Source organism: Gopherus evgoodei, chromosome 24 (assembly GCF_007399415.2).
Source record: "Gopherus evgoodei ecotype Sinaloan lineage chromosome 24, rGopEvg1_v1.p, whole genome shotgun sequence".
Taxonomy (NCBI): domain Eukaryota; kingdom Metazoa; phylum Chordata; order Testudines; family Testudinidae; genus Gopherus; species Gopherus evgoodei.
In genome coordinates this window covers 5276731-5292390 of record NC_044345.1, presented here as the reverse complement: position 1 = coordinate 5292390, position 15660 = coordinate 5276731, and the positions used below count along the sequence as shown (strand labels likewise).

At 59.6% G+C, this 15660-nt stretch overlaps 1 protein-coding gene across 4 annotated transcripts in view; it reads right to left on the bottom strand.

Annotated features, from left to right (window-relative positions):
* Positions 1–1941: 1941 nt before the first annotated feature.
* The window catches only part of ARHGEF2 (Rho/Rac guanine nucleotide exchange factor 2), a 129092-nt gene continuing 115373 nt past the window's right edge, over positions 1942–15660 (bottom strand). For 3 of the 4 annotated variants that reach the window (XM_030542025.1, XM_030542024.1, XM_030542027.1), the window contains 16 exons: positions 15154–15300; positions 14300–14550; positions 13412–13537; positions 12844–12961; positions 12293–12550; positions 11879–11955; positions 10637–10806; positions 9805–9872; positions 9429–9620; positions 8695–8796; positions 7624–7685; positions 7090–7131; positions 6663–6713; positions 5511–5948; positions 4510–4663; positions 1942–3913 (listed from right to left, as the gene is read on the bottom strand). In XM_030542025.1, the coding sequence (XP_030397885.1) occupies positions 3828–3913; positions 4510–4663; positions 5511–5948; positions 6663–6713; positions 7090–7131; positions 7624–7685; positions 8695–8796; positions 9429–9620; positions 9805–9872; positions 10637–10806; positions 11879–11955; positions 12293–12550; positions 12844–12961; positions 13412–13537; positions 14300–14550; positions 15154–15300 (2342 nt within the window). In that variant the 3' untranslated portion in view covers positions 1942–3827. The remainder of the gene's footprint in view (positions 3914–4509; positions 4664–5510; positions 5949–6662; positions 6714–7089; positions 7132–7623; positions 7686–8694; positions 8797–9428; positions 9621–9804; positions 9873–10636; positions 10807–11878; positions 11956–12292; positions 12551–12843; positions 12962–13411; positions 13538–14299; positions 14551–15153; positions 15301–15660) is intronic. The other variant, XM_030542026.1, reaches the window with a different exon arrangement.

The following is a 15660-nucleotide window of genomic DNA, read 5'->3' as shown; positions in this document are numbered from 1 at the left end:
TGCCAGAACGGTGGAGAGGGGCTTTAGACAAATCTCCCAACAAGAAGCAGAGCCAATCAGTTGTCTCCCAGCACCCCAGAGATGTGTATGGCTGTAGAACCCCGATCTGCTTTACGTTTCCCCACTGGTGCCGGCTGTTGGTGTATTGACCCTTCCCCAAGCTCGGATCCTTCCCCTCTCGTTCTAGTTGGGTTTGCTAGAGATTAAGGCCGGAGCAATCTGGCCTTAATCTCTCTTGGCCTCCTAGTCTATGAAGCGGCCTCTCCCCCAGCCACTGTTTTCTTCACCTCTATGGCAAGCTCTGCAGGGCAGGGACTGTCTCTCGGGCCCACAGTCGCTACAGCCCCTTGTGTACCAGGGCCCTTCCCTCGGCTTGTATCCAAATAAACTGGAAGTGAGGCAAAAGACATGGAAACAGACCACGCTCGCTGTTTATACTTCAGCAACATCTGGTTCTTTTCCCAAGCTCTCTCCCCATCCCTCCATAAGCCTTTTGGCTCCAGGACGTATTAGTGCTCCTATCCCCTCTCCCCGTCCACTCCAGCCCTGGGTGGTCTGCTACCAGCATCAGATGGAGTGCCAGGAACTGTGCTTCAAAGAGCCCAGATCCTGCGCCGACAGGCGGCGAAGTCTCTCTGGCGGGTGGAAAGTTTTACATCACAAAAATCTCCTTCCCTCAGCCTCTGTCATTACAAACACACAAAGAGTTTGCTCTTGGAACAAGGGTCAGACCCCGAAACAGAGACCGGGGGCTGACTTCAGCTGCCAGTGGGGAGTGAAGAGGATATGGCCCCAGCCAGAGATCAACCCCTGGAAAGCAGCAGGATGCCCTGTGGCTGGGCAACCTGCAGGGACTGACCCCCTAGAGCTTGGAGCAGGATCGCACCTGCCTCACAGCCTGTAGCTGACCCAGCCGTGGTCTAGCCACTCGGGGGGAGACCAAGAGCCATGCACATCACTGCACAAGCAGGTGAGCAGATTCTTCCTGGATTCCACGGGGCAGACAGCGGCCGGCTCCTCCAGGGTTGCTCTGTGTCCAGCAGCCTCGCTGGACCTTGCCCCCCAATCAGCTGATCAGTCCAGTCCCCTGCTGGGAGATGATGTTGGAGCTGCAAAGTGGTACCCGTGCAGAATGCCCTGTGCGACCCACAGCCTCTAGAAGGAAGCCCCGAGGTGTCTCATGCGATGAAGATGCATGTTAGCCCCTCCCAGCACGGTTATGGGACAGGCTTTGAGTGTCTGAGTAGCACAGGCCAGACAAGGGGTTGCTGTGGGCGCTTCTGGCTTAAAAAACAAAAAGTCTATGGAAAACCCTAGGGGCTGCAAGCCCACCACCACGAATTAAACCGGAAACATCTTACATTCAATACAAACCGCCTGCCGGTTGGACTTTTCATCCCCAAATCTTGCCCCCATCCACCCCAATTACTGTGCCAGCCTTGTAAACTGGATTCTAGAGAACGCGTCCACCCCACTCCACTCCACTCCTCCCAGATACTGCTCCCTGCAGCACAGCACCCCCTACTGCCACATTGGAGTGAGTCCAGTCTGACCCCCTGCAGCAGAGCACTGGAGTGAGGCATTGGGGTCAGCACTGACCCAGAGTGCCCCCTTCTTCCCCCGTATCCTATAGCACACCCTCTGGCACTGCACTGGTCATCACTGACTGCAGAGCGTACCCCAGCTGAGCCACGGGCTCCGCCTCACGCAGCATTCTGGGCTGCCCAATACTGCAACGATTGAAAAGCACACGTCCAGTTTCCACCGGCCGATGAGCTTGGCGGAGGCTCCTCTTTGCAGGGTTGTAGCTGGCAACCCCCCAGCCTTCTGAATCTTGTGAGCAACCAAGACAGCCGTTAAAAATTCAGGAGAAGTTTCTCTTGAGCAGATCGTTTTGACTCGAGTAAATCCAGCACACAAACACACACACAGGGGGGGAGGGGGGGTTGATTTTTTAATATTTTTTTTGTACAGTTAAATCAACAGGAAACAATAAACCAATTAAAACTCTTTTTGGCGTTAATTAAAAAAAATTCCTCCCTTGCAGTAACATCTTCTATTAATAGGTTTTATTGGCCAGCAGGTGGTTTTAAAAAATGATTTTCTGTGGTCAGACTTTCGAAAAACTCAAACCTTCCGGGACTATTTCAACATGCCCCAATCCCTGTTTTCCTCCTAAGATCCAGCCAGCAGAAGCAGATCAGCTGAATATTGTAAACACAAAGGCCAAGATGCTGCGGTGGTTCCTAGCACATCTGCAAATTGATTTTGGAGTCACCCCAAAATGAAATGTAACGAGGCCGCGTTTTTTCAGTGGGCCAATGGTCTGTGGTACCTGTACATCAGACTCCTTTAAGGGAGGGCTCTGTTGAGGACTCCCCGGAAAATGGCAACACGCAAAGTCAATCATCCCTCTGGGAAAAATCAGAGCCCCAATCTGTTTCCTTCCCCCCCCGGAACATCATTTTTTAAAAAATTTTATTTAATTACGAAGAACTCCAGCTTTGGTACAAAGAACCTGCCACCCGCTTTTCTGCTGCCCTCTGACACACCCCAGATCCCTTTGCTGGAGTTGCCTGATACATTGTGAAGCGAACAATGCAGCCAGGGCTAAGTAGGTTCCCCCTCTTCCATCCCTACCGCACCGGCAGTCCCCAACACCAGGAAGGGGTTTTAAACAACTGCCATTCCCACGTCGGCAGGCAGGGGGCAACCTTGGGGAGGCCTTGGGATTTGGGGAATGTTCGCACTCATCTGTTTTTCAGGGGGCAGGAGGGGAAGTCCCAGGACAGGGAACAGTGCCCCCTCGCCCCAAGAAAATCTGGTGGAGGGCTGAACCCTGATGAGATCGCCCTCATTTTCAACTCCCGCATGCCATCCTCACTTTAAATATCACATTTATCAGCCTCTTTTAGGTTTGCTTCTTTTAAAGGGCCAGTAGAACCACTGCTTATAAATTCCTGGAGACGGTATTTGGGCCATTCACTGTATCATTAAGGGATGCTGCCCAGCAGCCAATGGAGAGTATCAAAAACAGAGCAGGCCACAGCGGGAGTCTGTTCCTTGCTCCCTCCCTTTGTTACACATTGTGCAGGCTCCTCCCCAGAGTGGCTCGCACTTGTCCTGGCTTCGAGTCAACTGGGGCAAGCGACATCTTGCATAATTAACCAATTCAGTGCCGGACTTCCCAGCAGAATGTCCCTTTTGACTGCTGGATCTTCCAGATATTGCTGCTAGGCACCCCAGCGGAAAGGTTAAATCCTTCACCCCAACCTGCCAGGGGGCCCCAATAGTGTTGGCTTTTGTGTGTTTTTGCACAGGCACATCTAGTGTGAGCTTCGTGCAATGTCACGGAGAATGGACCCAGACGGGAGGACTCATCAGGCTGGCGTCTGACCGAACCAGCCAGGGGGAAATTAACGTTTGCCCTGGATATCAGACACCTGTGGCTTCCTCCCAAGGTCTGATCAGCTCCCAGCCAGGGGATGGCAAATAATCCGAACCCTTCCGGTCCCTCCCGCCCCAATAAACAAAATAAATAAATTAATCGGCTCAGGAAGCCGTGGCAAACCGGCCGCCCCCTCCCCAGAGGAAGGAATAAAAAAAAGGAGCTGTGGATCAACGAGTTAAAAAACATCCCATGAGCCCAATGTCCTGGGGCAGCTTGGGAACCGGGCCGTGGGCCTGCTCCCCCTCCACAATTTGGTTTGTATTTGGTGCTGTTTTTCCCAGGGTCTCTTCCCTCTTTTGGCCAGAGAAATCTGTGGCAGCAGCGTCAATCCCTTGGCAACGGGTGGGTGGAGGAGTAGGAGGGCTGGGGCCCCTCTTTAACTGTCCAAGGAACCGCCCTCTCCATCCTTGATCTCCTGGCTGCTCTCCACCTCCTCGGGAATGTCCTGCATCCTCAAAAAATCTGCAAGGAACCGAACACCCCAACTGATAAGTTCATGCATCAAGATGTCCACTAATTCATGGACTAACACCCCCTTCCCAAAGCACCAAGGGGCACAGCATCACCCACCCATACTGTACAGACAAGGAAACTGAGGCACAAGTGGGGGGCGGACTTGGTCAAGGTCACCCAGACCCCAGGATGCCTGACTTCCAGCCCCTCCTGCTTGAGCCACTAAATCCGCTCTCTTCCCAGGGCTGGGAACAGATCCCAGGAGTCCTGACTCCCAGATGCACCATTCTGGAGAAGGGCCGGGGAACTGGGTGTTCCACTGTAATGCTTAGGGACACCAGAGGCTGCCCAGTGCAGGACAGGTCCCGTCCCCACAAATCATTCACCCATTTCCACGTCGGACTCTATGCAGCCTCGTTACCCTGAAGCCCCAAAGCTCCTGCTAAGTTGCACAGGGAGGAAATACGCACGCCAGGGTCAGGATCAAACCCAGTGCCTCCCGCACTGAATGTGCAAACCCCTGCCCTTGAGCAGACGGGTCTGGTGCATTAATAGCTGGCTGTGGCGACGGCCGGGGGCGACACCGCCATACGCACCACACTGACCTCGAGGGCTGGGAGGTGGAGACGAGTGGCTGGCCACGCTCTCGTCCTCAGACAGCGCCTCAAAGTCCTCATCGCCCTCCTGCAGCCGGGCGGGGCCGTCGCCTAAGGCACAGTCGCTTGGCAACAGGTTCCCGTGGTTGCTCCCTCGGCTCTGCTGCGGGGAGGGGGGCGAAAAAGAGGACCCGTGTGAATGCAACGCCATGGCCCTGGGGGTGTCATCGGCAGCCGCGCTTCAAACAAAGTCCCGTTGACAAGGGCAGGACAGCAGGGCTGATGGAGGAACGGGGAGAACCAAGGACTCCAAGGGTTTTGTGCCAAAAGATGGGATCCTTGTGTCACGGGCTCCCGAGGGGAGGGACCCTGCCTAGGATCTGGAGGGGATGGCGCAGGGGGTGACGCTGCCCTAATGGGGGGCTAAGAAGCAGGTACGATGGGGTTGTGGGGTTTTTTAGGGGGTGAGATTTTTTTCCAGCCCCAAATCCAATTGCACCCAGCGCTTTTTACATCCTGCTCCTGCACTTGCTGTCTGGGACACCGCACAGATGGACCGTGGGCGCCAGGAACCAGCGGTGCGTTGTGCCGGGGGCAGGTGCTGACTCTCCAGCAGAGGGAAACCACAGAGAAGGCTCCGAGCCACCTCCCCCTTTCAGCACGGGGGCAAAGGGCTGTCCTGGGATGGGCGGCGTGTGAATTCCTTGGCTCGGGTCGAGAGCCTTGGGGACAGCAACACGGCAGGACGACCTCCCGCTCCGCCCTGCCCTGCCCGGGACCAGCTTGTGCACCCATCTGCTGCCCATGGAGCTGAGACCCAGCAAATGCGTTTCACGCCCAGCGTCATGGCTGGGGATGCTGGGTTACTCCCGAACCAGTCAGGACTTGAACTGGTGACTGAGGGGCTCCCTGCTGCGCCTGCGACCCCTAGCCCTGCTGGCAGCCCTCGAGCAGTGAGTTTGCAATGCTGCCCCGCCCCAGGTGCCACTGTGCATCATAGGTAACCATACCTGGGGCGGGGTGAAGTTGAGATACAAGGCGTCCCCCACGGGCAGGCTCCGCCTCCGAGGCTCTGCCCCCTTCCGGACCCACACCGCCTCGGCAGCACCCCCTTCTGGCCGCAACACAGCCACCTGCCTGCGGGCCTCCTCCGCCTCGCGCTCCAGCCGGGCCCGCTCCTGCTCGCTCTCCCGCAGCCGGGCCTCCAGCACCCCAGCCTCCTGCACCTTCTCCTGGCACAGCTGGCGGCACCGGCTCAGCTCCTCCTGGAGCAGGGTGTGCTGCCTCTGCAGCAGCGCCAGCTCCGTGGCCTGCTTCTCCGGGGCCTTGGCCACGGCCGCATCCCCTGGCACTCCCTTGCGGGAGTTGGCACGTGACAGCTTCTCCTGCCGGCCGCCCCCGTCGTAGAGGTGCAGCTCCAGGATGGTGTCCTGCTGAACCACGGCGGCCTGGGGAGGGGAGAGGGCGTCACCGGGGCTGTCGCAGCCCCACACTCAGCCGGACGTACAGGCCCCAGGCAGGGCAGGGGCGACCCCTAGGCTGGGATCCCGGCTCCAGCAACTCCCTGGCCACCAAACGCTTGTCCAAATGCTTGTCTCTAACGCTCATTTTGTACCAGTGGCCCTGTACTCTGCTCCCCAGGGACAGCTGTGCCCCTGTCCCCAGCCCTGTGCCCCTCCCTCCAGCCCCCTTCACCTGGGCTCTGGGCCTCCTCCCACCCCATCCCCTGCACCCAGCTCTGCACCCCTTGGCCTAGGAATGCCTCCCTGTTTGCATGGGCTCCATGCCCCCCACCCCCAGCTCTGTGCCCCTCCCCACAGGGATTCTCTCCCTTCATTCCCCAGTCCCTGACACCTGGTTCTCAGAGCCCTCTCCTCAGGACTCCCCCTCCCACCTCATCCCCTGCCTGGGGTCCCCCTACCCCATCCCTTCATACTACATCAATGCTCTGAGACTCCCTCAGTCCCAATGACAAACCTAGGCAGCAACAGGGGAACCTCACCCCCACCCATAGGGACATGCCTTAGCTCCACACCAGGACAGATCCCACTTCACCCACCAAGGGGAACCAAAAACTTGCTCTACAGCTAGTGGGGAGCAAAACTCGGGGTTCCCCCAGCAAGGGGGCACGTGGGATGGGAGGGAGGTTTGATGGTACAGACCTGCAGGCCATGGAGGAGGGCATAAAGTGCCACGAGCCGGTGAATCACTTCCTGGGAGGGAAGAGAGCAATACATCCATGTAAATTATAAATCAACAGCTCTTTCTAGCCACAGATCTCAAAGGGCTTTAGAAAGGAGCCTGGTATCATTATCCCCATTCTACAGATAGGGAAACTGAGGCACAGAGTAGGCAAATGACTGGCCCAGCAGGCCGCTGGCAGAGTTGGGAATAGAACCCAGGGCTCTAGCCACTAGGACACACTGCCTCCCCACAAATCCCCACACTCAGCACAGCTGTTTGGAAAACACACACTGAGTTACAGGGCAGAGAGGGCAGGGGGCAGAGCCAGGATTCCCCTCTCCTATTGACCTCTTCCCTTCAGCTGTATAAATCCCACCCCCATCCAGAGGCCACCAGCCCCCTTACCTCATGGGGTACCTTCTGCTGCAGCTGGTTACCATTCCCATCCTACAGAGAGAAGGTAGATATTAGCCATGTGAAGCCCCCCCCCGCCCAGCTGGTACCTCGAGAGAGAGAGAGAGTGAGTGAGTGTGTGTGTGGTTTTTTTACAGCCCCCCCCCATGTGAAGAATCTGTTACAGCCCAAGCCAGTGGGGCTGGCTCTGTATCTCAAGCTGTAGCCGCTCCTGCTTTTAGGCCTGGAGGTCGCCGGTTCAGTCCCCAGCATGTCAGTGTGGATGGAGACAATGTCAGTAATGTGCCGGCCAAGGGCTCTACAGACAGGCCTAAGATGAGCGTAACAGCCCCTCATACACACACACATTTCCCAGGAGGGAGCATGCCATCCCTGTTTTACAGATGGGGAAACTGAGGCACATCAGGGCCACGTGGCTCAGGCAGCACCAGGAATGGAACCCAGCTTCCCCCTGCACTGGCTGTCAGATGCTGCCATGGCATCCCCACTGGGACTGGCTCCCTGCCCGGGCAGAAAGGGACATACCCGCTGGTCGGAGTCGGCCCTGCAGAACTCCAGGGACCCATTGAGGCTGCTGGTCTCACCATCTGCAGAGGGAAGAGCGAGCAGATGAGACAGGCCACACTAGCCCCTTCCAGGGCTGAAATCTGCCTGCGGGTCACCAACACAGGAGGCGCCGAGGGGCCCAGCCCTTGCTATATCTAATTTCAGTGGCTTGTGCTAGGAAGCACCCCCACAGGGGACAAGGGCTCCAAGGCCCAAAGGGACCGTTGTGATCTGCCATTCTGAGCTCCTGCACAGCTGAGAGCCTCACCCAGCGACGGCTGCATCTGGCAGGGCTGGAGAGGCACTTTCAGGAAGAGAGCCCTGGTCTTGGCATAAAGCGTAAGGCCTGATCTGCTGCAGGTTTCGCTGGCCGAGCTGTCGGTCCCAGGTGTGATCCCTGACCCAGAGCGGAACCAGCAATAGACCCATGTGTAGACACAGTTACACCGGTACAAAAAGCCCCTTTGCCGACAGTTCGGGGAGCTGATGTACACTTTTTGCTGCACCCCCACTAGGAGAGTTGGCCATTGGAGCTCTCCAGTACAGCTATATGACGAGCCTTTCTAGCGCAGCCGCGGTCCCGGGGTGGAGAATCCCCCACGTCCCTAGGCATGGAGTTCCAATGGTTAACGACCCACACTTAAGAATCTGCGCTTCATTCCTAGCTAGGTCTCCCTTCAGCTCCCACCCATCGGCTGCTGGGTTAGACACCCCTCCCCTCCCGCAACAAATCGCCTCCCCCTGGAGGTGGTCCTGGGATAGGACCCAGTCGTCCTCCATCTGTTTTGCTTCCCCCAAAGGTCAGGGCAGCTCCCGAAGCGTCTCGCTGCGAGGCAGGTTTTCCCAGCCCTGTGACTCATTCCCATCCCTCTCACTACAGGCCTCTCCTGTCCTGCCAGATACACGCAGTACAAAAGGAGCTGGCACAAATAGAAAACCCTGATCAGCTCCAGGGTCCACACGGGCAGCATCGGGCCCTGCAGTGAGACTGTGCCATGTGGCGCCCCCGACAGGGAGGGGAGGATTTGGAAGGGAGGTCTCAACTCGTACTCGGGGTGTCGGAGCTGGTGCCGGAGCCGCTGTCAGGATCAGCAGGGTGGTTCTGGTCTCGGTCCCTCACGGCTCCCACGAAGAGATCCTTCAAACACTCCACTGGGGGAGAAATGCCTGGTGAACTAGGGCTGGCAAGAAACTGATATTCCCTATCTTTCTGTACCCGCGAATCCTCCTGCAGCCCTGGGGTCTGCTAGCAATGGGGCTGGGAGGGTAGGGAGAAAGGATGGGCACTAATCGGCACTCAGTTCAATTCCCAGCTCTGTCACTGACTCCCTGCGTGACCGTGGGCATGTCACTGTCGGTCTTGGTCCCTCAGTTTCCCCATCCGTAAAATGGGGAATTAATACAAATGCCTCTTTGTCACCCTGTGTCTGTCTGGTCTATGCAGACTGCGAGTTTTGGCCGCTCTCTCCCTCTTAGCACTGGCTGTTCTCTCCCTGACAAGAGACAACGCTGGGAAGGGGAAATCTGCCTGCTTTCGGCCTTAACAATCATCCTTAGAGGTTTGGAGGAGACCCACTGGGGGGCAGGTTATCCCACAACTGTCCACTAGAGGGAGTCCTTGCCCCTTGCTCGGAAGCAGCTGGTGCTGTCAATGTGTGAGACCAGATACCGGGCTAGATGGGCTCCGGGTCTGATCTGCTATGGCAGGAGATCCGGCAGGCCAGCCCTGCAGGAGGAAGAGCACTTTGAGAGCGGGGGGCGTTTAGTCCCGTGGCATCGGGTACCTTCATGGATGGCTTCATGGAGCAGCTTCTCTCCGCGGGGCCCGTCCAATGACTCGGCCCGGAAGAGGGTGCGGGGAGTCAGGCAGGCTGGGGGGTCCCCGCAGCCGCTCTGCAGGCTGAGCATTTCCGCAAACAGCCCCACCTTCTCCTCCAGCAGCTCCGTGATCTCCCGGTCCCGCTGGGCCATCTGGTCTGGGGGAGATGGGAAGGGAGGGGGATGAATGACGGGGGCTGGCAGGGCAGCCTAGGCCGAGGGGCGGGGGGTCGAGGTTACTGCTGGGCCAGGGCTCACTGGCAGTGACGGGACCCAAAGGCCAGTGATTGCCAAGGACACACACGGGGAGGGGGTGGTTGAGAGGGACGGGTGACCCCCTACCTTTCAGCTTGCGCAGGGAGGCCTCGCTCTCGGTCTCGATCAGGGGGAAATCGTGGCGACTGGGGCATCTAGAGCAGATCGGCCGCGTCAGAGGCTGGAGCCACAGGCTAGAAATTCCCAGACTCCACAGCCCCTTCCCCCGACTGCGGATCCCAAAGCACCACTCAGACGCTGAGGGCCTGAGCTCCACCCATGCCCCTGGGGGAGGTCACTGTCGCTCTCCCCTCAGGCTGCCAGGGACCGACTCCCTTCGTGCCCAGTCCAGCTCGCAGCCTTCTCCCTGAGGGCGGGGAATCAGAGCTGGCTCCGTCCGCGCAGCCAGACGCTCCACAGATCCACCCCAGCAGTGCCTCCTCCTTAGGCACCCAGCCCACGTGGATGGCTGCCCCTCCCCGTCCCTTTTCCCCATGGGCACCCCATTCCTTCTGATGCCATCTTCACCCCTCCACTGGCTGCTCATGATGGTCACCCTGGTCACCCAGTACCAGTTCGATAGCTTATCCGCTCCTCCCCCACAACCTCATAGAGGTCCCAGGCACCCCCCAACCCCATACCTTTGACACCTCCCTGCCCCTCCCACACTGCTCACCCCCTTCCCCAGTGCAGGGAGGCTCCCCCAGAACACAAGCCCCACCTGGGGCATCCCCACTTGGGCCAACAGTGGAACCAGAACCTGGAACTTTCAGTGCTAAAAGCCCCAGCTTCCGACGCTTGAGCTGGAGAAGCGGCTCCCTTTGCTGGCAGCTGTAGTAAAGCTTTTATCCTGCCTGTGCTGGACCAGAGGCAGACGGAGTCCCTCCCTCTCCCCCTCCCGCGGGGCAGGGGCACTCACAGGCGGACGGTTTGCTGGATGATCTTCATCCAGGTGTTGCGGTCGTCGCGGGAGGCGGCGTGGACCTCATACATCTCCGGCGGGGTGGCGCTGATCAGGAACATGCCCTTCTCCTGGTTGGCGATGTCCCGGACGATCAGGTTCTGCAGAGAGATCACCGCCGGCTTGTCCTGCGGGGTGGGGAGGGGTGGCAGCCCATTAGAGGGGGTGAAGGGGAATGGGGGTATCCCAGGGGTTCACGAAGAGAGAGGACTGCAAGGACTGGCAGAGTCCTTATCTCCTAGCCCATCCGTCTGCCCATCTCCACCAGCTATCTCTTGTCATACTTAGATGGGAAACTCTGGGGCACTCTGTTGTGTCCTGACCCAATGGGGGCCCGGTCCAGGACTGGGGATCCTGGGCACTACTTTAACGCCGGCTCCGGCCAACAGGCAATGCACACGGGCAGGCTTATCCATGCCAGCACGGCTAAGATGACATAGGAGCTGGGGCGATGCGAGCAGGTGCCCAGGGTCCCGGGCCAGCGGCACAGCTGGTCTTCACCAGGCTAGTGCAGGTAAAGCTCAGGCAGGTCTGCCTGCCCAGACTGCAGGGCAGACAAAGCCGCGGGTTACTAAGTCGGGCGCAGCAGATCTACCAGAGCAACACGTTTATTGGGTCAGGCACCCAATAGGACTCCAGATATTGACAGTTCCCAGCTCCGCTGCTGACCTGCTGGGTGGCAAATCGCTACCCACGCCGTGCCTCGGTTTCCCCTCCCAGCCTTTGCCTTTTCCATGTAGATTTGGGGCAGGGACTGTCTCTCGCTGGGTTTGTGCAGCACTCGGTGCAATGGGCCCCCTCCACTACCATATAAACAACAGCGATAACCACAAAAGAGTGACACAGAGAGCAACACAACAGATGCAGAGACCACCAGGCTACGAGCCAGGCCGGCTAACAACACTTCCCTCACACAGAGCCTACCACTGGAGATGCTCCCAATCCCAATAAATTCACCTTCCCAATGGCTCCTGGCAGGAGTGGGTCAGGATCATATCAGGTTTGTTTACAGCTGGGGAAACTGAGGCAGAGAGCTCAGGCAAGGGGCTCTCCTGCTGTAAGATGAGACCCAGGAGTCCTGACACCTAGCCGTGTGCCCTGAGCCCCAGCTAAGCCACTCCTTTTGCCAGGAGGCCCAGCTGTTTCTGACCGGCCCCGTGGCAGAGGATGAGAAGCCTGGAGAGACCAGCAGCAGCTCACCAGGGCAGGGAAGGTGAATTTCTGGTCCTTCTCCTGGAGCAAGATGAGGACGTCGGTCATCAGCAGCACCAGGACATCTGGGAGCAAGAGGAAGGACACAAAGGCATCAAGGCGAGGGGCCTGTGGGCAATGGGAACCTGCCATCAGCTGCTGCAACCTGGCAGGCTCACGCAGCCTCAGCCAGGCCACAAAGGGAGGGGGATGGAGCCTCTGCTGGCAGCAGAAGGAACCAGGAGCTGGGCAGGGATTCCCCGGGGAGCAGCCGCAACTGGGAGGAGACGGAGGCTGGTGCCCGGTGTGGCGTCAGGCTGGGCTTTGGGGGGGTGGGGAAAATGACGCCCATGTGGCTGTGCCTGGGGGCAGGGGACTGAGCCTAAGCTGGGTTCCCCCCAGGGATTCCCCCCTGGCCCGCACCTTTGAAGCGCCCGGCCGCCGTCTTCCACAGCAGGCACCCGTCGTGCACCAGCTTCCGGCGCAGCAACTCGTCTTTGCAGAAGGAGCCGCTGCGGCCCTCCCACTCCAGCATGGCCTTGGACCGCCCGTCCACGCGCCCGTAGATCTCCTGCAGCCGCGCGTTCTTCTCGGACTCGTGCACTTCCTGGTCGATGGCCGAGATCAGATCCTTGACCAGCGTCAGGGCTGTGCCCAGGTCCTGCTGATCCACCTCGTTCCCTGGGGAAGAGAGAGGACAGCGCCAGGAGTCAGGGTGGCTCCTTCCCCAACAGCTGAGCTGGGCTGGGCAGGGCAGGGCAATGTACTCCCCAATGCCCCCAGCTCTGCCCGTGTCCCTCAGTCCCCTTCTATTTCCACCCTGGGCTCCCCACGCCCCCAGCTCTGCCCGTGTCCCTCCATCCCAACCTGCAGCCCCCCCCGTCCCCTTCCATGACCCCCCAGGTTCCCCACGCCCCCAGCTCTGCCCATGCCCCTGAATCACCTTCAGCCCCCCCTCCCAGGAGCCCCTTCACCTTTGGAGTTCTGCAGGATGCGGTCGATGAGCACGGGGTACTTGGTGATCCTCTGGGTGACCAGCAGGATGCATTCCTGCACCCCGTGCCGGCGCAGCACAGAGGAGCGGGTCAGCCTCTGTTGGGAGGGGAGATGGGGACAAGGGTCAGATGTCAGCTCAGAGCCCGGGGGCTCCCCAGTCTTGGGTTACTGCTCAGTCAATGGCACACTGCCCTACAGGCAGGATAAGCTCCATGGAGATGATCATAATGGTCCCTTCTGACCTTAAAGTCTATGAGCCTCTATACAGATGGGGAAACTGAGGCACAGAGAGGGGAAGGGACTGGGCCACAGTCAGCAGCAGAGCCGAGAACAGAAGGCAGATCTCCTGATCCCTCCAAGCGCCTGTTCCGGTCAATAGCTCCTCCCAGGACAGAGTCAGGCCAGCCTCACACCTCTGCCAGGCCCCTGGGTGCTCCAGGAGCCTGGCTTGCCAAGGCGGGGCCAACCCTCAGGAATAAGCCCTGAATTCCTGTGCTCAGCCTATACCCCGCTGCGGCTCCGGATGGAGGCCGGGCAGGGACTCACCCGTATGAACTGCTGGAACCTTTTGTCCCGGGCGAGCAGCTCCTTGTAGAGTTTCACAGCCCTGTTGTGCCGGCTGCAGAACTCCGCATAGGCCTTTTTCATCTGCTCGGCGCTGGGGCCGGAGAACTGCAGGGGGGAGAGAGATCGTCAGGCATCGCCACCGAGCGCTGCTGCACAGAGCCGGGAGAACCAGGACACGCAGGGCCCACCTCCCCCATTGCCACCGTGGAAGTGCAGCCGTCTCTGGGGGGCAGGAGACCCGGCCGCTGCTTGCGCAGTGCAACGCCGCCAACAGCTGGGAATGTGCATTGATCTCCCCCACGCCGCCCCCTACTGTTAATTAGTGCCGTTAACACCCTGACTTGTGCCATGAGCTCGGTATTGCAGCACAGCGCCCCCTGCTGGGTCCCTGCCCTGAGCCAGGCAGCACAGCGCCCCCTAGCATCACGCTGGGGAAATGCAGTCAGCACTGACCAGTACAGACAGTGCCCCCGGCGGAAACCCACATATTCCCTGCAGCACTGCGCCCCCTAGTGTTGTGCTACAGCACAGCGGTCACCCCACTGACGCAGAGGGGAGAGCGTCCCCTGCTGAGCCCCCCAACCCGCTCCCTGCAGCACAGCGCCCCCTAGCACCATCTGGGGCACTGCGGTCAGCACTGACTCAGAGGGGAGAGCGCCCCCTGCTGAGCCCCCCAACCCGCTCCCTGCAGCGCAGCGCCCCCTAGCACCATCTGGGGCACTGCGGTCAGCACTGACTCAGAGGGGAGAGCGCCCCCTGCTGAGCCCGGCCCCCGCTCCAATGTCCCTGTGTCTCCTATCCAGCCTTTGCCCAGCCTATAGCTCCCAGCTGGCGGGTCCAGGCAGAGCGAGCGCCATCCCCTCCCACCTGCTGGATCAAGACGTCCCCCAGGCGGTGGATGACGAAGTTCTTGTTGCTGTCGGCGGCCAGAGACTCCTTGCGCCGCTCCAGCAGCTGCATGAGGAAGCGGTCGTGGATCTCGCTCAGCTCGTCCACGCAGGGGAACATGCTCTGCACCAGGGCCGGGTCCATCTGCAGGTCCTCCAGCATCCCCTTGCGGAACATGTTGGTCATGATCTTCAGGGTGCGGACGTGATGCATCTCGGTTTGGATCAGCTCTGGGGAGGTGCGCAAGACGCGGAGATGAGAGGCAGAGCCAGGAACCTCAAGGCAGCCCCCCAGGGGCAGGGCTGGGCGCCCCAAGGCAGTGCTACGTGCTCACAGAGGACCAGACTCCAACCCAGCCCCTAGCTCCTGGCTCCTCAGCTCCAGCCCTGGGCACTGGCGTGCCTAACCCTGCAGCTTCCTGGTTCTGGTGCTGGGACGCCCCAGTGAATCAGCTGCTTGGTAACGATCCACAGGGCTGAATCCATCCTCGCCCGGCCCCGTAGTTGAGCCCACGGTGGGGTTAAAATCACCATCATCCCAGCTTGGCTGGGTCTCACATTCATGTTGTGAGCAAGCTGGAATCAGGCCTCTGCATTGCGAGCTCCTGGCGGCAGGGACGGGGCCTTTATCCCCTGCAAGCCGCTTACCTTTGAGACACAGAGAGCGGGAGGCGAGGATAGAAGCCAGGAGTCCTGGCCTGCACACAGCCATCTGCTCAGCCCCTCCCCAAGCAGGGATGGAGAGATAAAGGGTCCCCAGCCCCGCGCTCCTGGGACGGGAACGGGCAGGGCGGAGTGTGGAGCCGAGCCCCAGCCAGGCCCAGCAGCACTCACCATAGATGACGTCCTGGCGCTTCATCACCTCCTTCTTGTGTTGCTGCAGGTAGTTGTTGTCGACTGCCAGGCTCCAGGAATCGGCAGCAAAGTCCTGCTCGTCCGTCTCGAAGGTGCTCATCAGCTGGTTGTAGATGACTTCGGCCCCTGGGGCGGGGGAGAATGGCCAGTCAGGGGGAGCCCGGCCGGAGGGGTGAAGTTCCCCCACCCCACCCAGGGGGTGTGTGTACAGGACAGGAGAGCGGGGACAGGGCAATGTTCCCACCCAGCTGGCGCCAGCACATCGGGGTGTCGTTTCAGAACAGCGGGGGAGGAGAGCCACAGGCTATGTTCTGTTATACCCTGAGAATTCAGGGGGGCGGGGAGGAAGCAGAGCATACGGGCCTATGAGAAGTCCAAGGGGAAAGTTGCCCCCTTCGCCCCAGCGCCAATGACCCCCGTTGCATAGCCCAGAACCCACTGCCCCTGCAGTGCCAAGGGCCATCCTCAGGTCTCCCACCAACGGTA